The sequence below is a fragment of the Mirounga angustirostris genome, unplaced genomic scaffold (genome assembly GCF_029215605.1).
Source record: "Mirounga angustirostris isolate CCGP_5_RB_7025 unplaced genomic scaffold, mMirAng1.0.hap1 SCAF_10, whole genome shotgun sequence".
Taxonomy (NCBI): Eukaryota; Metazoa; Chordata; class Mammalia; order Carnivora; family Phocidae; genus Mirounga; species Mirounga angustirostris.
The window spans coordinates 30,408,530-30,431,649 of NW_026991718.1; the positions used below are offsets into that span (position 1 = coordinate 30,408,530).

General features: G+C 48.1%; 1 protein-coding gene across 2 annotated transcripts; it reads right to left on the reverse strand.

Moving 5' to 3' along the window:
• Positions 1 to 383: 383 nt before the first annotated feature.
• LOC123850994 (cytochrome P450 1B1) lies at positions 384 to 9,660 on the reverse strand. 2 transcript variants are annotated; one of them, XM_064572129.1, is made up of 3 exons: positions 8,416 to 9,660; positions 6,987 to 8,123; positions 384 to 4,136 (listed from the first exon to the last, which is right to left on the reverse strand). In XM_064572129.1, the coding sequence occupies exons 2-3, from the start codon at positions 8,027 to 8,029 to the stop codon at positions 3,548 to 3,550; spliced, it is 1,632 nt and encodes a 543-aa protein (XP_064428199.1). In that variant the 5' UTR covers positions 8,030 to 8,123; positions 8,416 to 9,660; the 3' UTR covers positions 384 to 3,547. The 2 variants fall into 2 exon arrangements, with proteins under 2 accessions (XP_064428199.1, XP_045740394.1); XM_045884438.3 differs by having other exon boundaries at positions 6,987 to 8,030; positions 8,416 to 9,659.
• Positions 9,661 to 23,120: the final 13,460 nt, after the last annotated feature.

A 23,120-nucleotide genomic window follows, 5' to 3' on the forward strand; every position in this document is an offset into this window, starting at 1 on the left:
GCTGAGGGGTGGGAGCGCATCCTGCATTTTTTAGATGAAGCAAAAATAAAAGGTCGGGGTCTTAAAAGTCTCAGTCTAGTCAGTCTTTCAAAATTAAAAATCAACTCCCACTTTGCTAGGTGTTTGCCACTGAAATTTAACTTCTGTGTTGGTTCTCATAAACTCAAAGATATAGAGATCAGGAATTTGATAGGAAACTGAACGCTGAAAGCCTATTTTAAAAAAAAAAAAAGGAAGCAGCCTAAAATGTCAAATGACCAAATAAAATGTTTACAATGCAACATTTTAATTCAAGCACTTATAAGTAGTAGTTGAAATGAATGGATGCATGCTGAAAAAAATGTAGCATATTAGCCACAACATAAAGTAAAACTTTGTAACAAGATTATGAAAGTGATTTTTATTATTTTGGTAATGGTGTCCAGTTATAGGTAATTACAGATACAGAATGTTTTTAATCTGGTATATGAAATAGTAAAAGATACATGTTAATGCTGTGTCACCAAAACGTATTGCAGTTACAACTATATATGATGGTTGCTCTGTACATGTTAAAAGCAAACATGATAAAATACAAAAATAAGAAAAGGTTAAATAAAAAGTTATCGTTGAGCTATAAACATCTACTAAAGTACCACACAGTGTGTCATAGCTAAGAACATACAAATTCATATAAATGCTATGCACCTACTTGATCTAATATAGATCTAATAAGGGAATATTAAGGACATAATAGCATTTCACAGGTGAAGGCTAAGTTCTGAGACGTGAAAGCTTTCAGAGAAGAAAAAAAAAAAAGCTTTCAGGTAACCCACAAAACAAACCTGAGACATCTTTTTGTTTGGAAAAAAGTAATCTTCTTGCAAAGTCAAAGCTTCAGTATATAAAGGAAGCATTTAAGAAACAATATACTTTAACTATCATCATAACCTGGAGTAGATATTCTGACTACAATAGTGACCAGCAAATACATTCTTTCTCTGGAAGAAATAAAATAAGGTTTTCTGATTAAACCAGTAGCTGGATTATTGTAGCCTCCAAGTTTGGTTATTTGTATTTGTCTGTTTTGGGTTTTGCTTTCCTTCCTTTAACTAGATTATAAAATACAGAATAACCTAGTTGTATTTAAATAAGCCAGGCAGCCTCCAAGAGCCCACCTCACTTCCTATATAAGCACAGCTTCTCCATTGCCAGAAGTCCCAGACAAACTGAGCCTACATCCGTACAAACAGATTCTAGCACATCTGGACTTGGTTGACTTAATGAGGCATCCAGATTGGTACATGATTACTCTTGGTACCACACATGTCTCAGAGTAAGTGGGCTAGGGCAGCCTAAAATTCCTGTCTCGGCCCTGCTTAGGGGTGGAGGGTAATCACGTTTTCGAAGACCTGGTGACAAAAAAAATTTAAATGTAGTGAGTAAGCCCGATTTCTATAGTTGGCTTTGGTGCCTTTAAAAATACTGACACAGTTCTACATCCTCAAGAGGTAGAGCTATGAGATCTTATTGACTAAAATTATACGAAATGTTTAATAAAAGAATTCCAAATTACAAAAGTGATCTTCTGTGTTGTAGATTTTTTTAAAGTCTGCTTGGGATTTAACGTTGGCCCACAAAACATTTTTCTAAATGTTCGTATTTCAAATTTTGTGCTTCAGATGAATTAATTTGGAATGAGTGGGGAAAAGCTTAACCATATTTCTTCCTTTTCCTCTCTTTTCTCACCACCCCTACGCACAGCCATCAGACACTCTTCCCTTTGTAATTTTGATTAAGAGAGTCCAAAAAGCTTAACAGAATGTAAGAAGCAGTAAGCTTTCAGGACATGGTACACCTTCCTCTGCAAGTTCACATGCAATGGAAGTTAAAGCTCCAACCTTTACTTTGAACTTTTGCCATCTTCCATCATGCATTTGTGTGTGTGTGTGTGTGTGTGTTTTAAGGTTTTCAGGCTCTTTACATAAATGGAACATATGTATTCCATTCAGGCTTCAGGTTTTCACAGTTACCAAAGTGACTGCTCACCGGGCCGGGCATCCTGAACAGCGCGCCCGATCTGAGGGGCTCCAATGGAACGTGATGCAATCCTCAAAACAGCCTCCTAACACTACCTTCTGACTCTGACTTTCCAAAACACAGACATGAACACTATTTTTTAAAAAATCATTTAAGAACCTAGGCCTATCATGATGGGAATCTCCCCCCTGGTTCTCTAATAAAGAGAACATCTAGATAATTCATTGCATTTTCCCCTACTCATCAGGCAGACACAGGTTAAATTTCTCTGCCTTGCCCAGGCTAATGGTCAGATTTCCAGTAACTTCAACTGGAACTCAACAATCAGAATGGCTTTAAAATCTAATTAAAATTTAAGCATGCCAAGAGTTTGGAATTGTAACATATTAACTACATCGATTTCACAAAAAGATTCTAGATTATGAATATAATTTTAGAAAATATGTTGTAAAGTAATAAGGAACACATCTTAGAGATCCAATTTTGAGACTTTTTAGTTCTCATTCAAGTTGCAGATGAGAGAATGGACTTCGCTTTACCTTGGTTTCCATCATGTTAAAATAGGATCATTTCATGTATTTGAGCCCAAATTGGTTGAACTGTACTTTTTGATTGGTCTTTCTTTTGGAAAAGTGTACATTATTCAAACTTTTCTTAACCAAAATAGCTAATACTATTTAATAATCTACTAACTAATACATATTGCTTATGAATAATTATATATGTAAATATATTGACTAGTATTTGGTGACTTTTTTAACCTATGAAACTTCCTGAAATCAGTGCATTATAATCATATACTGTAAAGCTTAGCTGGGCTGGTAAATCCTTTTTTTTTTTTTTTCTCATCATTGAAATTCTGTACTTTGGCAACAACAGAGGTATGATTTCGGCTTAGAATTTTTTTACAATTTAACAACTTACACTTTAAAATTCCTGATAAATCATTGAAGCCTACTATAATCACTGAATCAACCACACTATTAATTTCTTTATAAGCAAATGACTTTATGATTTATGCAAAAAAAAGAGAAAGCATATCACTAGGCAAAAAGACAAATCCATCCCTAGATACTACAGCCTCCCTAAACTATTTTTCACTGAAGAGGTGAGAAAGGAATTTCTGGTCTTTACCCTTTTCCCTTATCACCCTCAATCCCATGTCTTACACTGAACTTATTTGCCTTTGCATATTCAACAATATATTCTAAAACTTTGCTTACTACGATTTTCCTACGGGGCAGATTTCAGCAGCGGATCATCCATCTCGGACCCCACCCACGGAGGCATGGTCACTGAAACTCTTCTTCACTCGGTCATTTAATTCTTTGGCTCCAAAACCCTTCCACGAGCTCCTTCAGAGCCCAGCGCTCCTCTGAGCACATGTGTGAAGCGCATCATCTGCCGGTCAGTTGGTTTATGCTCACTCTAGAGGCTGAGAAAGTGGCGCCGAGGAGCTAGCAAAGTCTACTCCCCATCCCCCCGCCTTGAGTACTTCTAAAATTCGAGCTCGCTTCTTTGTGGCTTCTCACTGGCAGTCTTCCTCGGCTTGAAACTTTTGGACAGCACTATCGAGGAGCTCCATGGACTCTCTGAGAGTGACGTTGATTCGAAATGACTTGGGTTTAATGGTCAGACCGTAATTAAAATCCATCTTCGAGGGTTCGTCTGGATTGGCCTTGAAATTGCACTCGTGAGCCAGGATGGAAATGAAGAGAAACAGCTGCGTCTTGGAAAGCTCTTCCCCAATGCACCGCCGTTTGCCCACGGAAAAAATCATCACGCTGCTGGCCAGGTCCTTGTCGATGCAGCCGTCTTTGTCCAAGAACCGGCCCGGATCAAAGTCCTCTGGGTTAGGCCACTTCACTGGGTCATGATTCACAGACCACTGGTTAACAAAAACCACCGTGTCCTTGGGAATGTGGTAGCCCAAGACAGAGGTGCTGGTGGTGGTGGCGTGAGGAATGGTGACGGGCACGAAGCTGGAGAAGCGCATGGCTTCATAAAGAAAGGCCATGACGTAGGGCAGGTTGGGCTGGTCATCCAGGCAGGGTAGCCGGTCTCTACCCACGACTTGATCCAGTTCGGCCTGGACCCGAGCCTGCACTTCAGGATACCTGTTGGGTTGTTAACGCAGGAGAAAATAAGTGAGGAAAACGAATCCTTCTTTCGTCTAGAAAGCACATGACCATTTTAATTTCACCTTCTTTATCTGAATCAGTGGCTGAATTAACACTACCAGCCCCCCTAAAAGAAAAGAATCCCAAACAGCTTCCTAATTTCTCACTAAATTACAGGATGAATAAACTAATAGTTACATTTCCTGGAATAAGCCTCACCTGGCTAATGCTCTCTTTCCTTTCGTAAGTCAAAAACAGTCTTAAGTTTTCTAGCCTGAAAAAGCTCCTAACGGACAAAGCCAACTTCTCCATGAGCACAAGAACCCACAAAACTTTCCAGGGGCCCATGAAAATGTTTTCATTTCATTCAAAATCAAAAAAAAAAAAAAAAAAAAGAAGAAGAAGAAGAACTATTAGGTCAAAGAAAATGTTTTAATATGTAATTTTAATATATTTATCTTTATTCCAATTAGTAATAAATGTCATTAAAAATCTCTTATGGGGTAAGCTGTCTATAGAGGCAAGAGCACCCAGGACCCACAAAGGTAAAAAAGCAGCCCCAAAAGTGGATCCTTTTTTTCTTTCATCTCCCAGGATAATTCTAGCACATACACTCCTCTCACTTCACACAAATTGGTATCCTGATAGATAAAGCTACACATCTTCTAAACATAAAAGGAAATTCCCAGCATTCAAGAGATGATGGTACAGGCTGTAATGCTTATTCACTGTTGGCAATACAAAAGTACTGTCTTTTTGGAAAACAAAATCTGAGTACAAAGCAAGATGCAGAAGGATAACTCCTCCCCACTCTTTTTAAACCCAGTAATCCATGCCTAGAAATGTATGTGCAGGAAACAACAGGTACAAAAATATATAACTACAACAACAGCTGAAATTTTAAAAATGCAATCAACACTATTAAAAGAAGTGATCAAAAATAATGGGGATATTATGACAAAAATACTAGGGAGCCATCAAAAATCACTAAAATAAAGTTTAAAAGACAGGGAAATGTCCATTACAATAAGTGAAAACGTCAGAAGTTAAAAAAAAAAGTAAAAAATTATTGCATCTCTGAAAAAAACTTAAACATGTATGGTATGAAATTATGGGTGATTTAAAAAACTGCTTCATGAACATCATACTTCAGGGGTCTGCAAACTTTTTCATGAAAGGCCAGATAGTAAATATTTTAGGCTTTGCTGACCAACCCCCCGTCACAACTATCCAGCTCTGCCTTGTGCTAGGAAGGCAGCCACAGACAATACATAAATGAACGGGCATGGCTGTATCTTGCTAAGAAACTTACATACAAAAATGGGTAGTGTAATTTGCCAACCTCTGTCATACTGTCTTTTCACTAAAAAGAAGAAAAACGTATTCATCAGCTATATTGAATTGAAAGTGACTCCAAAATTGTTTAATTTACTTTTGCTGCCCAATTCAGTTTCTGATTTAAAAAAAAAAAAAAAAAGACGGTTTCAAAAGATGATATGCTTCTGGTGGGATGCAAAGGACCTACTGATCTCCTTTTGGGATGTCTTTTCCCGATCTATTATTGACTTCTTTGTATTTGATTTCTGCTCATTGCCCATATGTGTTTCTGTGCTCTTAATACTGAAAAGCAGTTGTTAAATATACAAAAAATTCCACTGATAAAAGTAGTTGCACAGGATCTAAGGACATAGAGGTTGCAGGATTCTAATAAGAAAAGAAGCAGTCTTTGCCTTCCCATGTCTGGATTGCCAGCAAATTCAGCATCCCCCGCCGCTTCCTTCTGCGCCAAGAAATGGTACCAACCAGGACTTCAGGTCTCTCAAGGCAACCAAGATGTGCCTTGAGGGAGCCATGTGCCTCTGGAGCAGGGTTCCCAGACAAAAACAGGCTGCTCTGTTAAATCTAAATTTCAGATAAACGATGGTTAATCGTTTAGCAAGAGCATGTCCTGTGTGAATTTTCTTTTTTATTTTCTAAGTCTGGCAACACCCTATACCAGCAACCCGTTTGCGTCCTGCGTGTAGAGCTTCCCAGAGGTCTGCGATCGTAATCCAGGTGGGCACTGCCGACCAGCCTGCCAACCGAGCCGGGCCCGGGGACCAGAAAAGTCCGTCCGCAGGCGCCCCCTGGATACCCTGTTTGCCTTCCGAGGCGCCGCTGTGCGCTCGGTAAAACTGACTGCTTCTGCGATTTTCTTTACCCGGACGCTACTAACACAACTAGCGCGGCGGTTTCGTAAACCCAGCACAACCTGCTAATTTCTGGCCGCCTTCCTAAAGCTTCCGTGCCGGGTAAGCGCGGGCGGGGCCGGCCTCCGAGCGCTCCCTCCGCCCGGGAACAGAGCCCGGACGCGCGGCTGGCTGGCAACGCCGGGGCTGGGCGGCCTCTGATCTGCGCCCGGGACTCGCCGAGCCGATTCGCTGCTGTGTTTATTGAACAAATTGCCCGTTACCCTTTCTTTCGGAACCGTGCCAATTTTGCTTCTGCTGTGCCAAGGAGGCAGAGATCGGGGCTGATCTGCGGACACTTAGAAGATCTTGCCTTTCAGGGGGCTCTCACAAATTTGTCCCCAGTTGGAGAGGTAGCGAGCGACAAGGTCAAAGACGCGGGCGGTCGGGGCCCGGCTGGGTTGGGTGCGCGCGCGGTCTCGGCCCGCACTCTGCCTTCCTTCCCGAGCTGAGCTTTCGCGCCGCGATCTCAGCTTCGAGAGGTGCAGAACCTTCGAGAGGTTCTGGCGCAGAACCCCAAACCCTGGGCGTTCGCCGCGACCTCAGCATATCCTAGTCCCGCTCCGTCTTTTACAGGGGAGGGAAGGAAGGCCCGGCCCACGCCTGCTGGAGGCTTTACCTGGTGAAAAGGACGAGCAGCCACTGCAGCGCGGTGGAGAGCGTGTCCTGGCTGGCGCCGAAGATGTCGGTGACAGTGGCCGGCACGTACTCCAGGTCCTGCCGCGCGCCGCCGTCCTCCGAGCCCTCCGCCGCCTCGGTTCCCGCCGAGATGATGAAGGCGTCCATCATGTCGCGCGGGCCGGCCCCGGGCTGCAGGCTTTCGCGGTGCCTCAGGAACTTGTCGAGGACGAAGTTGCTGAAGTTGCGGTTGAGCTGCTCGAACTCGCGGAAGGCGGTGCGCACGGGGTTGGGGAAGCGCTGCAGCCAAGGCAGCACGTCCACCAAGCTGCCCGCGCCCACCGTGCGCCCGAACTGCTCGTTGTGGCTGAGCAGCTCGCGGAACTCGGCGTCGTCGTGGCTGTAGCGGCAACCGAAGCACACGGCGCTCATGACGTTGGCCACGGCCACCACGGTCAGCGGCCGCGGGTCCACGAAGGCGCCGCCCGCGCTGCCGCGCACCAGCAGCGCCACCAGCTCCCGCGCCTCGCCCAGCACGTGGCCCTCGAGGACGCGCCGGCTGCGCGGCTGGCGCGTGGAGAAGGCCCGCATGGTGCTGTGCGCCGCGCGCCGCCGCACCTTCCAGCTCTGCGAGTACGGGCCGAAAGCCAGGCTGTGGCCGCCGGACACCACGCGGAAGGAAGCGAAGCGCGGCCGGTCGGCGAAGGCGGCGCCCTGCTGCACCAGCGCCTGGCGGATGGCGCGCTCGCCGTTCAGCACCACCACGGGGCAGTTGCCCAGGCGGATCTGGAAGACGTCGCCGTAGCGCCGCGCCAGGCGCGCGAACGAGAGGTGCGGCGCCGGGCCCATCGCCGCCGCGTTTCCGATCAGCGGCCACGCAAACGGGCCGGGCGGCGCGGAGCCCGGCTGCCGCCGCCGCTGCCGCAGCAGCCAGTGGCCCACGTGCACGGCGGCCAGCACCGAAAGGAGCAGCAGGAGCGTGGTCTGCTGGGACGACAGCGCGCTCGGCTGCAGGGGAGCGTCGGCACCGAGGCTGGTGGCCATGCTGGAGGGAGAAGGGCGGAGGCGAGACGCTCAGGTGTGCAGAGAAAGAAGCGGGCGCCCCACGCCCCCACCCCTGGCGTCCGGCTACGGTGCGCTGTTGGGAAGGGAGGAGGTCGCGCGTAGGTCAGGGCGGGCTCACTGGGGAAGCAGCAGAGGACGCTTCTTCCCATCCCAAACCCATTCCTCGAAGGAGACGGGAAAGAGCGCGTTTCCACCTCTCTGTGCCCCGGACTCTCCGTCCCCACCTCAACCCCCAGCTCCGTAACGGTTCCAGCAATTCGGGGACAACCCGGAGGGCATCAAGACGGAGGCGCTCAGTTCCCTCCCAGTGCCTACCACCCCGGCCCGGTAAGGCCGCGGGAAGGCGGCCCCGCGGACAGACTGACCTGCGAGGTGGCGCGGTCTCCAGCGGCGCGGGATGCATGGCTCCGAAATCGGCCCGGGGCCTTTGTGGAGGGCAAGACGTCTCCAGGAAATCGGAGGCCTCGCCTGGACACCTGCTGCTCTGGGAGCTTGAGCACCCACTCTGGGGCCTCTAGACGTCGTCCGAGCCAGGGGCGCTGGGATTGGGCTGGGGACCGAGAAGGGTGTCTCCTTTGCCGAGCCCCGCTATACCGGGGGCCTCGGCAAAGCGAGGGTTTTCTCAGAGTGCGGACTGAGACTGGGGGTCAACGAGTGCGGCCAATTCCCAGCCCTCAGGACCCCCGCGTGTCTCTGACAGCTGGTGTCGCCGAGGCGTGGCCCGTTTGCACGCAGTCACGCCGGAGTCAAAACGCGCCATCCCGCCCGGCTTTTAAGGTCTGCGGAGGGTGGGGGGAGGAGACGGCCGAACCTGGCGGGGCGGGGCTTGCGAGGGGCGGGGCGCCGGCTCGCTTCCAGCGGCTCAGACCCCGACCCCGGTCGCCGGGCTCCGCGGTCACGCTAAACGGCCGCGATTCTCCCGACGGCCTGGGCGCAGTGGCTGGCGGCTTTGCTAGAAGCTGCGGTGTGAATTTCCCGTTTGCCGCAAAACCACACTTAATCTGTGGCTCCCCATCGAAGCCGCAGTTTCCCGGAAGCGCGCTGGGAACAGAACCTGCGGGTCCCGCGGCGCTCTCCGTGGGAGCGCGCCCCCCGCCCGGAGCGCACGACCCCCCTTCCCTCTCGGCGACTGAGCTCCGTCCCCGAGACAAACCCGCTCGGGCTTGTTGGGCGCCCGGGCCGAGAGAGGGAACCTGTCGGTTTGGGAACGCGGAATGCCGGGTGGTGGCGGCGCTTGCCTTTTACAGCATCCCTAGTTGTTTTATTTATTGGAACTTCCGTGCAAACAAATGAGGCTGTTTGGCGCGCAAAGTTCTGCTTCCCCCTCGCGCAGCGAGATCAAGAATCCCCGTAAGACTCCGCTCCCAGACCCCGGGCCCCGGCCGCGCTTTGCACACAAAGGCCGGTGCTGGCCGCGCGCAGCTGGTCGCGAGGTTTCCCGCTTCGCAACCCCCCAGGTGGTGCCGCCCACTGCCCCGCGCGGGGTCGCGCTGGCCGCGTCCGGGACCCTCGGCGGCCCAGAGCCGGGAGCCAAGCTGGGGCGAACGCGCGGCGAGGAGCGGAGGGACGGCGCTCTGGTGATCCCGGAGGGAGGGACGAGGGGGAGGAGGAGCAGGAGGCCGTTCTCCTCGCGCCTATCAATTTTATCGGGTCGAAGTTTCCTCAGCTGTCCCTCCCCCTTGCGTGCAGAGCAGGGCTTTGCGTGCGCGGCTTCTGGAAAGTCTTGGGCTCTGGTCATATCCTTGGGCGCTTCTCACGGCACCTGCCACGCCGAGGCGGCGGGGGCGGCGGCCCAGGGCGGGGTGCCGGCCGCCACCACCCTCCGCGGCGCACGCACGGCCGCACCCCGGCTGGCCACCGAGGCGGACGCCCTTGACCACCCCATCCGGGGGCGGATGTGGGCGCTGTGAACTCGAGATGGGGACGCTTCCTTCGAAGGGGGGAAGCCGGAGGTGCTCGCGCCCCGGTAGCTTCCCCGGCCGGCTGCGCCCTTCCTTACAGGCTGGTACAAAGCATTGGCAAGCCCCTGGGGAGCAAAGGTCTTCTCCGCAAGGCTGGGGAAAAGGCGAGCCCGGGGAAGGGTGGGATGTATGGTAGTTGCCCATGCTGGAATTGTATCTCCGGGCCTCTGGGATCCTCAAGCGTCAATATAAAAGTTGGGCGCTTAACACGTGACAACTCTGCGCTTTGAGTATTACCCATGCTAGACATCTCTATTGTTCTGTTGCTTCTCAGTTTACAGATGTGGAAACTGGTGTTCGGAGAGGTTATGTGACTTAACGAAGATCACACACACTGCAATACAATTACAGTCATACAGTATAATCTTGGGGCGCCTGGGTGGCTCAGTCTGTTGAGCCTCAGACTCTTGATTTCGGCTGAGGTCATGATCTGCGGCTTGTGAGATTGAGCCCCATGTCCACCCCCCCGCTGGGCGTGGAGCCTGCTTAAAATTCTCTCTCTCTCCCTCTGCTCCTCCACCCCTCTCTTTCTCCCTCTCTAAAAAGTAAAAATTTAAAAAAAAAAGTACAATATAATCTTAAATGATTTCTCTCTTTTTTTTAAGATTTTATTTAATGATTTCTCTTTTCAAGGAAGTGATTGAAATGCTTGATGGTTTTCTCCCCTTCCCACTTCTTACCAGCTATCAAGAGGTGAAGCCAGAATTTGAACCCCCTGAGTCCCATTCTAGATCCATCGTACCCGTTTGTGTGGAAGGAAATCCTCAGATGAAAAAAGCACAAACGCTATCTTTCCTGACTGCCTTTAAAAAAAAAAAAATTCAGCTGGAAGAATTTTTTTAAATAGTTGTTTTTGTTTACAGAAGTGAGGACTCTGAGGATCAGAAAGAAGAAATAGTGTGGTCACCTTTTGCAATAAAATTGGATGAGGGAGGCCTGTGGGCTATGCCTCATAGCTGACCTGGAAATAAGTGGTTAAATTTTAAAGAAGCCTAAAGAGGTGTCTGAAAAGAGACACCTTCAGTGAGAGACTGAAACCAACAATAAAACATCTGACCCGATAAGAAAATGCTTTTTGTAAAAGTCTCCGTTCAGCAGTTTTTGAGAGGTTCTCTGAAAATGATTTCATACACTGTAATGGAGCAAATCCATGATGAAGCTATTTTTGAGCAACTAGGTAAATAAGCATTGGTTTCCCAGAGCTGTGTTGGCCTGCACATCCTTTGAAATGAGTTTCATAACCTTACAATATCCAGCTTTAGCAAGACCTTGCCTAATAATTCAGTTCAAGACGACTGCACGCATCAATCTCTCAGTAGGCGTTAATTTAATAGATGGGAATTGTCTGTGGGCTTATGCCAATTCTGAGCCATCAAACATTCCTGAAAGCCTCTATCCCAGCATCCCTACCAGAAACAGAGCAAATGGGGGTTGCCTTTAAATCGAGTACGTTACTGTTTTCAAAAGTATAACCCAAGGCTATTCCTAAGCTCTCTTGTTAATAATTCCTGAATAATGCTGTATAATTTTTAGATAAACTAGATGCATGCCCGCTTGCCATAGACAATAATTTTTTTTAAAGATTTTTATTTATTTATTTGAGAGAGAGAATGAGAGACAGAGAGCATGAGAGGGAGGAGGGTCAGAGGGAGAAGCAGACTCCCTGCCAAGCAGGGAGCCCGATGCAGGACTCGATCCCGGGACTCCAGGATCATGACCTGAGCTGAAGGCAGTCGCTTAACCAACTGAGCCACCCAGGCGCCCCATAGACAATAATTTAAGCATATCCGCCAAGCTATGGTGCCTTGGGCTCAGCTCTTGTTCTAGGACATGCTCTAAAAAGCAGAGTAACCAGTTGGGCCCATGCTGTCAAAAAGGCAGGTCCTTATCGATTATGACAAACCCAAATGACCGGCTATGATAACAGCTTCTTCAGAATTTGCAGGTCTCAGATTCTCTCAGACTTTGTGGTGGAGGATCCATCTGGTACTGGACAGAGACGTAGGGTAAATCCTAGGTGGCCCGTGGGGACCCCCGACCCAGCTCAAGGCAGGGCCCCCTTGCTAGTGAGAATCCACACCAGGCTCTTTAGTTACCAACACAACTTCTCAACCAAAGCCAGTAGTATTTAAGGCCCTGGGATCTCCTTTCAGTCAACAGCACAGGATATGGGCATTTCGCCCTCCCAGATCCCAAACTTGAATTATGTGGTGCAAATAACTTTCAAAAGAACAGCTAAGCTAGAGAGAGAGTTTAAAGTGGAGGTTTAAAATACCTTATATTATACTGATTCCAAAGACCAGAAATTGAGCACAAGCTTGTTTAAGCAGACCAGGAATGCACTGGCTCATGTGCAGAGAAGGGTAACTGTGGTACCTTACAGGATGGAAGGATCTGGGGCTGCTCTCCCCTATCTCTGTTATGCCGGTCTCTGCTTGGGCTTTGTTCTGGAGACTCTCCTTATGTGCTGGGAAAGCTGGCCAGAGGCAGCCCCAAATGAACCACCCCAAGAAAAAGAGAGTGTCTCTCTTCCAAGGTCATTATACAAGACCCTGGAAGGACTCTGACACGCCAGGCCAGCATCAGGCCACCCTGTGGCCAACAGTCTAGGTCTGATATCAGGAAAAGAGGTATGTGGGAAGAGAGAACATGCTACGAAGCCAGAGATAAAAGCCCCCTCAGTCCTCATGTATCTCACTTCTGTCCATCACTCCTATACCCCAAACCTATTGTCATCATCATCATCATTTTGTTTTGTTTATATTTTATTTATTTATTTGGGTTGGGGGAGGGAGGGCGGAGGGGTAGGGGGAGGGACAAGCAGACTCTGCACTTAGCGTGGAGCCCAACATGGGGCTCCATCTCACAATCCTAAGATCATGACCTGAGCCGAAATCAAGAGTCAGATGCTTAATGGACTGAGCCACCCAGCCTCCCCCTTCATCGTCATTTTAAATCAGCAAATCAGATAGATGCGTTACACCTGGAGCCAATAGCCAGGAAAGTCAGCCCTTATGTCATCAGGCTAGAAGTCGGTTTTCTTGATGGGCTTTCCCTCTGGCATAATCCTCCAGCATAATGTCAATTTTGCGGCTGCACACCGTGCTCTCCCAACCCCCTCCAAACACACATATGCACATGCACTGAGCGGAGAGAGGAGTAAAGTCAACAGTCTCTCGCAAGTCTTTGACATATAGGATGCGCAAGAATCCATCATCAGACCCATGATAGCAGGCAGAGAAATAGCAGTCGGGATACAGCAAGTGTCCCAGGCGACTGAGAGTATGGCAGAGAGAGGAGTAGTAGGAAGCTACAGATCATGTGCTGGGAAGAGGATTCTTAGCAGGTAACATCAAAACCCTGTGCCCCACCTGACTTGATTCTGCTTCCTTCCTCCTGGTCCACACAGGCTAAGAAGCACAGAGCTAACAAATCTTTCTTATTTCATCTAATCTAAGAAGTTATCATTTGTGGATGCACTGTTGTTTTATGCATTAATGTAAACACAGGGGGCTGCCATTTCTAATTATGCCACCGATTAATAAGACATAGTCTAATTTCCCAGAGGTTAAAAACATTTTCAGTGTGTTTTAGAATCGACAAAGATTCCTTCAGTGAGAGACAAAGCACCGTGGGCGCTGGCGGTGATCCTCTGGGTTCTCTGCCTTTGTATTCAGTAGTAGTGGTCCTGAGAGCTCTTAGATGAGGACATTGGAGCCCGGAGTGTTACCTACCAAAGCCATAACCCCTTTCATTTTTTTTTTTTTTACTTGATGTGAACAATTGATGTTTTTTCAATTCCATGTAAAGCATAGGGAACAGCTTTGCTTTGGAAGATTTTGCTAATTTTATTGACCTGAATAAACCCAAGAAAATGGTCACTTCTAAATCAGTGCAGCTTAAGACCATTTTCTTAGCCCTCCTCTCCTTCTGACCCGAGCGCCCCACTAAGCTCTGCCCCACTAAGCTCTTTCCATATAGTCTGGTATTCATGAAAGCCACAAAGCTACACTGGATTATTCCAGTTTCCCACCAGAATACTTTCATGTGTATTTAGAAGTGAATGGGCATCCGCGTTTGCAACATACTCTCAAATAGTTCAAGAAAACAGAGAGGGAGGGAGGGAAGGAGGGGGAGAGAGAGAGACAGAGAGAGAGAGAGATGAAAATCATAAAGCAAATATGGTAAAATGTCCATAATTGGAGAATTTGGGTAAAGGAGAGTTCCTTGTGATGTTCTTGCGACATGTCTGTAAGTTTGAAATTGTATCAAAATTAAAAGTTACTCAAAAAAAATTAAAAGTTACTGAGAATAGAAACTAGGAGCATGAGAAGGAATTATCTCCCTGACATTATGATCTAACATTGTCTCCTCAGTTTTGATTGAAAATCTCTTATGAGAAAGGACAGTGACAAGAACCGGGGATTGGCGTGTCCATGGGGCTCCTTCATCTGTTGCAGCTCCTGGAGTTCTGGGCTAGGAGAACGTATGGACGTGCTCAACGGGGATGGTTTTCCCCAGTTTCCTCTCTGATTTGCCCCTTCCCTTCTTTGCTGTCCTTGCTCTTTGAATGCTCTAAGTGTACTGGGTTTTTGATCTCCTTCAAGTCCTTTTGAAAGTGAAAGGAATATAGTATGTAAACAGCCTCTGCCCCTGGTCCCACTGTGTCTTGTTTCCAGGAGATAAGCCACTTACCATTTCCCCGCGCTGCATAAAAGCCACCAATGGCGTGGTTCTCGGATTGCTTCTTCCCGCTTCTGTCAGTTTCCTTCCTCCTCAGCCTTCTTTCTTCCCCTTGCTCTGCATTTTTCCTTCTTTCCTGCCTCCCCTTCTCTCCCCTTCTCCCTTTCCTTGGGTCTGTCCTTGCCTCACGTCACCTGCATTCCCTCCAAGACCTCTGTCCTTTCTGGAGCGACCACCGTCTCTGCTCTCCTTTGTCTCCTTCTCTCTCTCTCTCCATCCTCCTGCCCACCTTTTCTCTCTCCCCAGACAGTAAAGAGTTAGGGGTAGAGGAGAACAGAGAAGAGGAGTGAAGAAAGTAAGAAAAGAGATCAGGGAGATAGAACAACTAAGAAAAGAAAAAGGGGCAAAATATCAAAGGCTGGGGCTAGCAGAGAACCCAGTGATGGTTAGGGTAGTCTCCCACCCAACGGGACTCTCCTGTTCCGTGTTTGTGGGGGGAAGCAATCACTAACTCAGGACGGTGATGATCCAAAGGAAGGGAAGGGACGCCAAGGTCTGAGGTTGCTTCTGTACCTTTGTTCCCTGAGTTTTTACTACCAGCCACCCAGTTCCTGAAATTCACCATTCTCACAGTGGAACTAAGCCTGCTGTCCACTACTTTGGTCAACAGAATGCAGGTGACGTGAGGCAAGGACGGACCCAAGGAAAGGGGGAAGGGGAGAGAACAGGAGGCAGGAAAGAAGGAAAAATGCAGAGCAAGGGGAAGAAAGAAGGCAGAGGAGGAAGGAAACTGACAGAAGCAGGAAGATGCAATCTGAGAACAGAGCCATCGGCGGCTTTTATGCAGCTTAAATGTCCTAACTTCGGTCAAGCAGAGAAAACCTTTAGGCAGATGAAGGATATTGTTTTTCATTTTTGTTTCCTAAAACTGAATATTTACCAGGTTACCAAGAAAATGCATAAAGCAACAATAAGTAAAGTGCAACCACCAAACAAAAATGTACATTGGGGTTCAGCGAAATCAGTGTCTAGCCGTGGGCTGCTGACTGGTACAGCTTCCAGATCTGGGTTGGATTCTTGGTTGAGGATCCAGATTCCAGTCTTCTTTTACTCCATGAACCTCTTAGCATTTAGGGTTAGATCTGTTTTCCTTAACAGGTTTTCTTCTCTTTCCTCAAAGGGACAAAACTTCAGGTCGAAAACTGCAGTCATATGCAGGGCTTAAGAAAATATTGGGCAGTTAAATAACTTACGTGGTTATCCCTCCCCTGCCCATTCCCAAAAGGGAACGCGAGGGCTGGATAATTATACATTGGCTTTTTGACCATCAACCCCCGCGGGATTTTTCTGTTCTCCAAGGGGAGTATTCATTTCTCAGCCGTCGCCTGGCCTGTTGGTGGACTGCTCGGGTTAGAAAGCTCCAGATGTTAGAAGGTTCTTTCCAACGTTACCAAAGAATCTGGAGTGAACATTCTTGTCTTCTGCTGAACTTAGAGCTACCCTTCGGAGAGACATGAAGCAAGACTAATGTCCTTTCATGTAACAGTCCTTCACGTGTTTGAAGATGGCTGTTACACTGCCACAGAGCCATCCTTTCATCAACCAAGAAAGGCTCCAGCTCCTCAAGTCATTCTGGGTTTCTAGAGCTTTATCCAGCTTGTCTGTGCCTTCTAGACAATGTAGTCCTTCAATATGCTTAAGTGCGTACCTGAAACCGAACACCATACCCCCAAAGGTGTGGGTGACATCCTGTCCAACCCAGAGGGACGCAGTTACTTCCCAGAAGACTCAGTGTTCCTTTTAACGCAAACTAAGGTTTTTGTACTGTTTTAAAAATCTGCATTCCACTGTTGTGCCCATACTAGGCTGGTGATCAACCAAAGTCTTCAGCTTTCATTATAAGACTTGATACCATTCTGAGCCTTTAAGTGCCCTTAGGCAATCAATTTTTTTTAAAAAAAAACTAAGAATGAGGTTTGCATTAATTCCTATTAAATGCATCTTGGGGCTTTAAGACAGTGTTCCGGTCCATGGAAGCTATGTTACTCTTGCTGACCCTCAGGGCCAGAGATCAGGAGCGGGAAAACAACATGGGGATAAATATTTATTTATTTTATATAAATATATATTTATTTTATATTTACAACATGTATTTATTTTTATATATGTATGTATATATATAAAGTATATTTTCTTTTTTGGTCAGATAGAAATTTTTAAAACACACAAGTAGCACATAAATAGATTCTCGCTGCAAATGATTTAATCAGAATATAAGAATATGCAGGAAAACGGGAAAGCCCATACTCCCACCCCTTCTCAGATGTGATCCCGGGAACCATATACCTTCTCTTTACATACATGCATATGTTTGTACGTATGTATGTATTTTTAATACAAATGAGATTGTAAATTACTGTTCGGTGACTTTTTTTTTCCACTTGGTGACCACAACAGAAGGTATAGACCTACCTCACGCTTTTGAACTATTGTATGGTATGACTATAGCATAATTCATTCCACCAACTCTTAGATGGTCATTCGTGCTGTGTCTCACTTGTTATAGACTTCACCGGAGATCCTTCACTTTTCTGTGCAATTCTATGTACACGTGCAAGTGTGTCTCCAGTAGAGATGTTTAAACCATGGGCATATGCATTTTAAAGGGTCTTGTTACCCCCGCTTTGTCTTCTGGAAAGGTGCACCAGGTTTGCATCCTCAGGAACTTGGGGTTTTATGCCGAGGAGTCTGTGCCAAAATCCTCTTCCTTTTATAAAGAACCATGCTTTCATTTAGCTTTGCAAATGTAGAAAGAGAACAAACAAAACAAAAAGCTTACTTCTCTTTCAGACCTCTTCCTTATTTTGAAGAATATGTGTGCTTGTGTTTGGATGTCTCTTCTTGACAGATGAGGGAAATCCCCAGATTAAAGCCTGTGAAGTGTCAGAGGGGGAACATTCAGGATCTCCACATCCCTGTGGAAGACATCACAGATGCCTGGGTGGGAGGGTGACCTCGCTGTGCCTTGATGTCCCCTCTGGGATAATGGCAAGTCTTTACAGGCTCCTGGGCTCAGGCCCAAGTGCCTTCTAGGCATGTCTCATCCTCCCAAGGAGATTAAGAACAGTAAAGCCAGCACAGCCCCCTTATCAGGAGTTTGGCTCCAGGGACCAGGCACTCTTGGGTGTGAGGCCCAGCGTGTTAATTTATCAGCAGTGACCTCGGCCAGCTTATTGAACTCTGCTGAGCCCACATTTCCTCCTCCGTGCAACAGAGGTAACACTATCTTATCCCCACCTCCGAGGGCACTCGTGGAGATTAAATGAGATACTGTGAGGGAACCAGTGAGCGAAGAGCGAGCTGTCGGTAAGTTAGCCCTTACTATTACTGATTGTTGTTGTTTACTACTACTACTACTAAACCTATATATATTTTTTCTGTTTTGGTCAGATATAAATTCTTGCTCCTTTCCATTAAGTCAGAGTCCTGAACGTGGTGCTCACAGGGATAAAGACACACGCCCTTACCCACCTGCAAGCTTCTGAAAGCCTAAGGTGACGCCAGTCACCCGCTCCTCGTATTCCTGAGGCAGCACGGTGAGCAGAGCCAGCCGGGGGTCCGAATCCGGCTCGACCACCCACGTCTGCGTGACTCCAGTTGCTGCAAATCCAATCAGTTCCCGGGCCGGGTTCCGCTTCGGTAACACGGAGGTGATAGCAGGACCTAGTTCACAGAGTTCATACCAGGGGACTCACTGAGCCAACACGTGTAAGCTTTAGAACGGTGCCTGGCACCCAGCAGGGGCTCCGACGGTGTCAGCTACGGTCCTTATTCTGTGGGGGACTGTTACGGAAGCTGGACTGGATCGCCCTATGGAAGAACCAAGCGGCACCCGCAGATCTTGGAGGAGGTTTATTTAACACCGGCAAGCTCAGAAGAGAGTGGTCTCCAAAGGTCTGAGCCCCAAGCACAAACAAAGGGGCAATATATACACTTCTACTTCCGCATACGTGGCACCTTTGGCGCGTGCGCGAAGCGGGGCCGGGAGAAGGACCCGGATTGGTTTGCGCGGGAAGCAGAGCAGGGAGAAGAACCCGGAAGAGCCCTGGGGCAAGGACTGGGACTCTCCCACTGGCTCCGTGCTCCATCTTAGGACACAGATTTTCCTTATCAGAGCCGGGCGTACCCTTCCTCACCTCGTGTCAGCTCACCTTGGACATGCTTCACCTCAGGACCCTAGTACAGAGGCAGTTCTTTAGGTGGGAGGATGCCATGCTCCCGAAAGATTGTGACCCAGGCCGTGCTGGGTTCCTTCCCCTCAGCTCGGCTTGGGGCCAGTCCCACCATGGCTTTTGTGAATGCTTTGCAGCCCTTAGTAATGAGGCTCCGGGACAACACTCATGCGATTCCCTGCCAAGGACAGTTGAGAAAGCACCACTCCACGTGGTGCAAATTGGAGAGAACTCCAGCGACCTCCCGGTGATTTGTACAAATGAGACAGTGCTATCCAGCTTCCCAGAAGCTCCGGCCTTTTTTTCTGAAATTACAGGTGGGGCTGAAAGCACATCTAACAACTATGCTGGAGGGGCCAAGGCCATGCCCAGGAGCCAGAACCGGAAGGCAGGGCAGGGCGGCTCTCAGCTCCCCGTTCTTAAATGCCAGGGAGGAAATTGGCCAGAATGCTCCCCCATCCAAAATGGAAAGTTAAATTTAATAGTCCAGACTTCGGCGGTGACTAATCTCTGTTTTTCTTTTCCCCATTGCGCTGAGTCAGTCCCTGGTGGCCCGTTCATTTTAAGGGTTTGGATGTAGAAGGAAGGAGGGCTCTGGCAGTTTCTGGGCCTTGAAAGCATGGCACCCTAGTTTGTTCAGGTGTGGGTGAGGCCCCTCACCACCAGCTGTGCCCTTAGGCCCCTTGCTCTCTGTTCACTATTTCAAGGACTTCTTGATGCCCTAAGAATGTGACTGAGCCCTGAGCTCCCAGGTTCCGGCGCCACGCCACAGAGGCTTACGTGGGGCTACGGGGTAAAATAGAAATCTACCTCCCCAGCAAGGACTCGGGAAGGATCTGACTCCCAGAAGCCCTCATTTCTGTTCTCTTGTACTGCTGGGCTCTCAGCACCATACCTGAGGCAGACCAGAGAGGTAAAAACCCAATTATACACATCACTGAATTCAACAAGGGGTAAACACGCCAACTGTGAGGGCCACGTGCGAGAGCACTGCGCCCAGCTTGGGAGGACGATCCTCCACTCTGATACAACAGTCATAAGGTCAGGGCCTGTGCTTTATGGCCCTCTATGATCTTAGGGTGCCTAACATCACAAAGCAAGTTGAGACAGAGAAAGACAAGGAGCTAATATCCTCCCCAGTGCCAGGAACTGTTTTCTGTGCTTCACATCTACTATTTCATTGACCTCTCCTAATCATCCTAAAAGTATTGCTAATTTTAGCCTACTTCACATATGAGGTGATTAAGGTTCAGAGACAGTGAACTATTTGCCCAAAGTCACACAGATCGCAAGAGAGGGGGGTCAAGATTTGAACTCAGGTTTGCAGGCTGCAAAACTGATCCATACCCCAGCAGGAAAGACACATTAAATTTGCCTAGGATCTTGAATCTTGTAACAGCCCTTCCCTCCCAACTCTATGCTGAGTTTAGACTTCTCTGGCACGATTATGGCTGCTATAATATATATATATATATATATATATAATATAAAGGCAACCCCAAGCCTCTCCACCCAACCCCATCCTGCCAGGGAAGGTTGACTCCCTCCAATGGGCCAGGACCCCAGCAGGCAAAACCATCTTGGTTCCAGTGAGGGGTGCGATTCAAACCCCGTCCCTCCCCTCCCAGCAGAGCCTCTCCCTGGTATCTACCCTACACAATTTAATCTCTGTAATTTACAGTCTGGTCTTGGGAGAGCTTAGAAATTTTTCCTTTAAAACAGTGGCTGGAACATGCCAAGAGCTGGAATGAGAATTCCACATGGGCTTCATGACTAGATCTGCTACACTCAAATCCATTACACTGAAATTACTATAAAATTCACACAATTCCAAATCTCCAGAAATGATGGTTTTATTTAGAATAAGTGAGCAAGGGATGATTTCATAGACCCCAATGCCAAAATACTAGCTCAGTGCTTCTCAAATGTTTTGTTTTCAGGACGTCTTTATACTCCAAAAGATTACTATTGAAGCCAAAGAGCTATTGTTCAGTCTAAGTTACATCTACCAATATTTACAATTTTAGAAAGGAAAATGCACAAAATTCAAAATATTTATTCATTGGACAAGAATAAACCTAATACATTTATGTTAACCTAAATAACATGTTTTTAGGGAAAATAACTATATTTTCCAAAATCAAAAATATTAGCAAGAGTGGCATCGTTTGGGCGCCTGGGTGGCTCAGTTGGTTAAGCGACTGCCTTCGGCTCAGGTCATGATCCTGGAGTCCCTGGATTGAGTCCTGCATCCGGGCTCCCTGCTCAGCAGGGAGTCTGCTTCTCCCTCTGACCCTCCCCCCTCTCATGTGCTCTCTCTCATTCTCTCTCTCTCAAATAAATAAATAAAGTCTTTAAAAAAAAAAAAGAGTGGCATCGTTTTACATTCTTACAAATCACCTTAATTTCTGACTTAACAGAAGACAGATGAATGCTCATATCTGATTCTGCATTCAGTCTGTCCTGATCGCAAACATCATGCGGCCCCCGAAAGGCCCCTGGAAAGGTGAGAGAAAGAGAGGGAGAAAGGCGAAGAATAGCCTATGACCAGTCTGAAACTTGGGAATCCCTTGGTAGGGTCTTAGGGACCACCCACCCTCTCAAGGAGTCCCTGGACCACACTTTGGGAACCGCTGTTTAAGCTTAAAAGGTGATTTTTTTCTTTGGACTGTCTCTCCATTCCAAGCAATATCTAAGGGGCTGTAGTCTTGATATAGGAAGTTGGTGGGAGTGGGGGTCAATTTCAGGGGAGTGATGGCCCAGCTATTGGTTTGAGGAGGAAAACCTTGGAGACACGTGTGGACACATTCAAATGGTGTGGCAGCCCGGCTGGGCTACCCAGAAGGACCATCCACAGGTGTCCAGCTGGGACGATGCATCTTAAGTCCCAAGTAGGGCCAGGAAGAAGAAGCAGGCTGGTAGCCCGAGCTCTGCTGCCAGAGCCCAGGCGATGTCTGAATTGGGGGGCTGGGAGAGCGCAGGGGAAGAGGTGGAGGGTGAGGGGTCCTGCTCGGGTGTGGGGCCAGGACGGCATGTGAGCCACAGCCTGAAACGCAGCAGCTCTTCAGAGAGCAGCTCTGCCAATCATAACAATGACAACAAAAAGAATATACAGCCAATAACATAGAACTACCATTTACTGAGCACTTGGAGCCAGGCAGTGTGCCAAGCACTTGACAGAAATCCTTTCATTCTCTCACAACCAACCCTTTGAGGTAACTATTAACCATAATCCCTTTTCTACGGACAAGCAAAGCAAGGCCGAAGCGATTAGAGTTATCAAGGTTGCACAGCTCCCTGTGGCGGCTGAGCCAAAATTTGAATTCAGGTCTACCAGACCAAAAACTCTCTGCCAGCTCCCAGCCACACCAAGCGGGCAAACTCCTGATGGAGAAAAACCCAAGTTTGAGGGCAGGAAGCCTGAATGTTACTGCTTCCCATGGGATGAAGCATGGGGACAGAGTCGACCCCCTTTGCAGCTCCAAGCATCCTCTCGGGGGCTTCGGAGCTGAACTGTATGGGGGTCATCAGACACTGAGGACAGTGAGGAGCCAAGGTGACAGCTCTGGGTGTACGGCCCCTGGCTTTCAGGAGCCCCCCAATGACCCTCCCCACCCGACTCTGCCCCCGCCAGCCCCCTTACCATCGTTTGCCACCAGCGGGGCAAGTGTGGGAATTGGCACGCCCCCCACCCCAAGCCTCCTCCCTGAAGGTCTATAAGAACTATACCCCTTGAAAGCCTTGCCTTGGGGTCCTTCAGAGCCCCATTCCCCAGCAGACCGCCTGGCACAAAGCCACCTCCACAGCCCGCCCCTTCTGAGCTCAGGCTCCCAGAGGTGCAAACTTCTCATAAACAAGCGCTAGGAGCCATTCCCTGAAAAAATAAACAGGGAGATGGTGTGAGAATTCTCTTCCAAGGCATCCTCCCCTCTCCCTAACCAGAGGCTCCAGGGAGTTCAGCTTTGCACGAACTTTTAATTTGCGTGCAGACAAGCACAAAAGGCCCAACCGGATATACCTGTTATTTCCCAATGACCTGAGAGTCCGAAGTTTATGTTAAGCCTTGGGTTATGGCTCAGCTTGCACGCAAGGCTCCAGGACTCCTGCAGGCAACTGAGAGGTGGCGGTGGGGAGGACAGAGGAGCAGCACTGAAGTGACAGCACATAATTTAATTCCCCCTAAGCTTTCCAAGC